The 1,219-nt window shown below is 53.3% G+C and overlaps 1 protein-coding gene across 1 annotated transcript in view; it reads right to left on the reverse strand.

The window, feature by feature from the left end:
- Positions 1–251: 251 nt before the first annotated feature.
- LOC100953834 (calcium-dependent phospholipase A2) overlaps positions 252–1,219 on the reverse strand; it is a 7,280-nt gene continuing 6,312 nt past the window's right edge. The window contains exon 4 of the mRNA XM_003783977.2: positions 252–762. Coding sequence (XP_003784025.1) covers positions 638–762 — 125 coding nt within the window. The 3' untranslated portion in view covers positions 252–637. The remainder of the gene's footprint in view (positions 763–1,219) is intronic.

Below are 1,219 nucleotides of genomic sequence, written 5' to 3' on the forward strand. Positions count from 1 at the left end.
CTCAACCCCTTGAGGAAGAGTGACATCCAGCACTGAGCTCCAGAAGACTCCCAGGTTTAAGGAATTTAACCCAGGGGAAGGCCTGAAGCTCATCTGGAAACCTATTTACGAATCTGCCCTCTCCTCTCAGCTAACTTTGGGTTTAGTGCCCCAGGGGCAGAGAAAGAGATACCAACAATCTCCCACGGCAGAGGAAAATGCCAGTGTGATTTTTACTAGAGAAGGAATTTTATTGAATATCGATACAGCACGTTCATGGAGGCAATTTTGCTTCTATCTGTATAAAAATTCTCTGGAGGGCGGTGGTGACAATCAGATTGCAAAAGCTGAAAAGCAAGAGCGAGCCAGGGAGGTCTTCTAACTGGAGACAAGTGCTGCTGTCTTCAGGGGAAAGGAGAGGCACAGCTGGCCCTGGCTTAGGGGACAGCACTCAGCATGGGGACAGAGGCCCAGAGGCCCTGGGACCTTGCCAAGCCCCATGACCACAGTCACTCTCTGGGGACTTTCCAGAGGGTGAAGGGTTGCCCTGGGGCTCCTCCAAGAAAGAATGAGGTCTGAGACCAAGAGTCTCCCTGGGGACCTCCGGCAGGGTTATAGGAGAGCAAAGGCTCAGTCTAGGGGGAGCCCCCTGAGGTGACTAGAAGCAGAATAAGTTGAAGAAGTAGCGATAGCGAGGGTTGTAGCTCCAGAGGTTTCGCTTCAGGCAGTAGACGAACTTGCGGTCACAAGAGCAGAGCTGCATCCCGCAGAAGGACCCGCGCTCTGCAAACGGGGTGCCAAGCACAGAATGAGGACGGGAAAGACTTCACGAGCTTGAATTTGGTTCAGTCCAAGCAGACTCCCAGCTTTGCTTCCTGCTCTGAGAAGCTCTCAGCCTGAGACAGGGAGCAAAGTTCCTGCACTGGGAGACAATCTGACGGAAGAGGCAAAGCTCCCGCCCCTCAGGGAGATCCCGGTCTGATGGAGGAAGCACATGAGCATGGAGACAGCCTCTGTGCTGCAGAAAACTCTGATTCTCATAGAGGAGATGCCACTCCAGACTTAGCTTTGAACTCCAAGGATCTGGGCTGGAGCCCTGCTATGTACACCAGCAAGCCTTGGAGCCTCAGCTTCCTCTTGTGTAAACTGGGGGTGACGGAGCCTACTCCATAGGGCATTTGGGAGATCAAGCAAAGGGAAGCATGGAAGTATGCCAAGCCCTGGGCAGCCAGTGAATGCT

This window comes from Otolemur garnettii, unplaced genomic scaffold (assembly GCF_000181295.1).
Source record: "Otolemur garnettii isolate 467f Iridium unplaced genomic scaffold, OtoGar3 scaffold00009, whole genome shotgun sequence".
Classification (NCBI taxonomy): domain Eukaryota; kingdom Metazoa; phylum Chordata; class Mammalia; order Primates; family Galagidae; genus Otolemur; species Otolemur garnettii.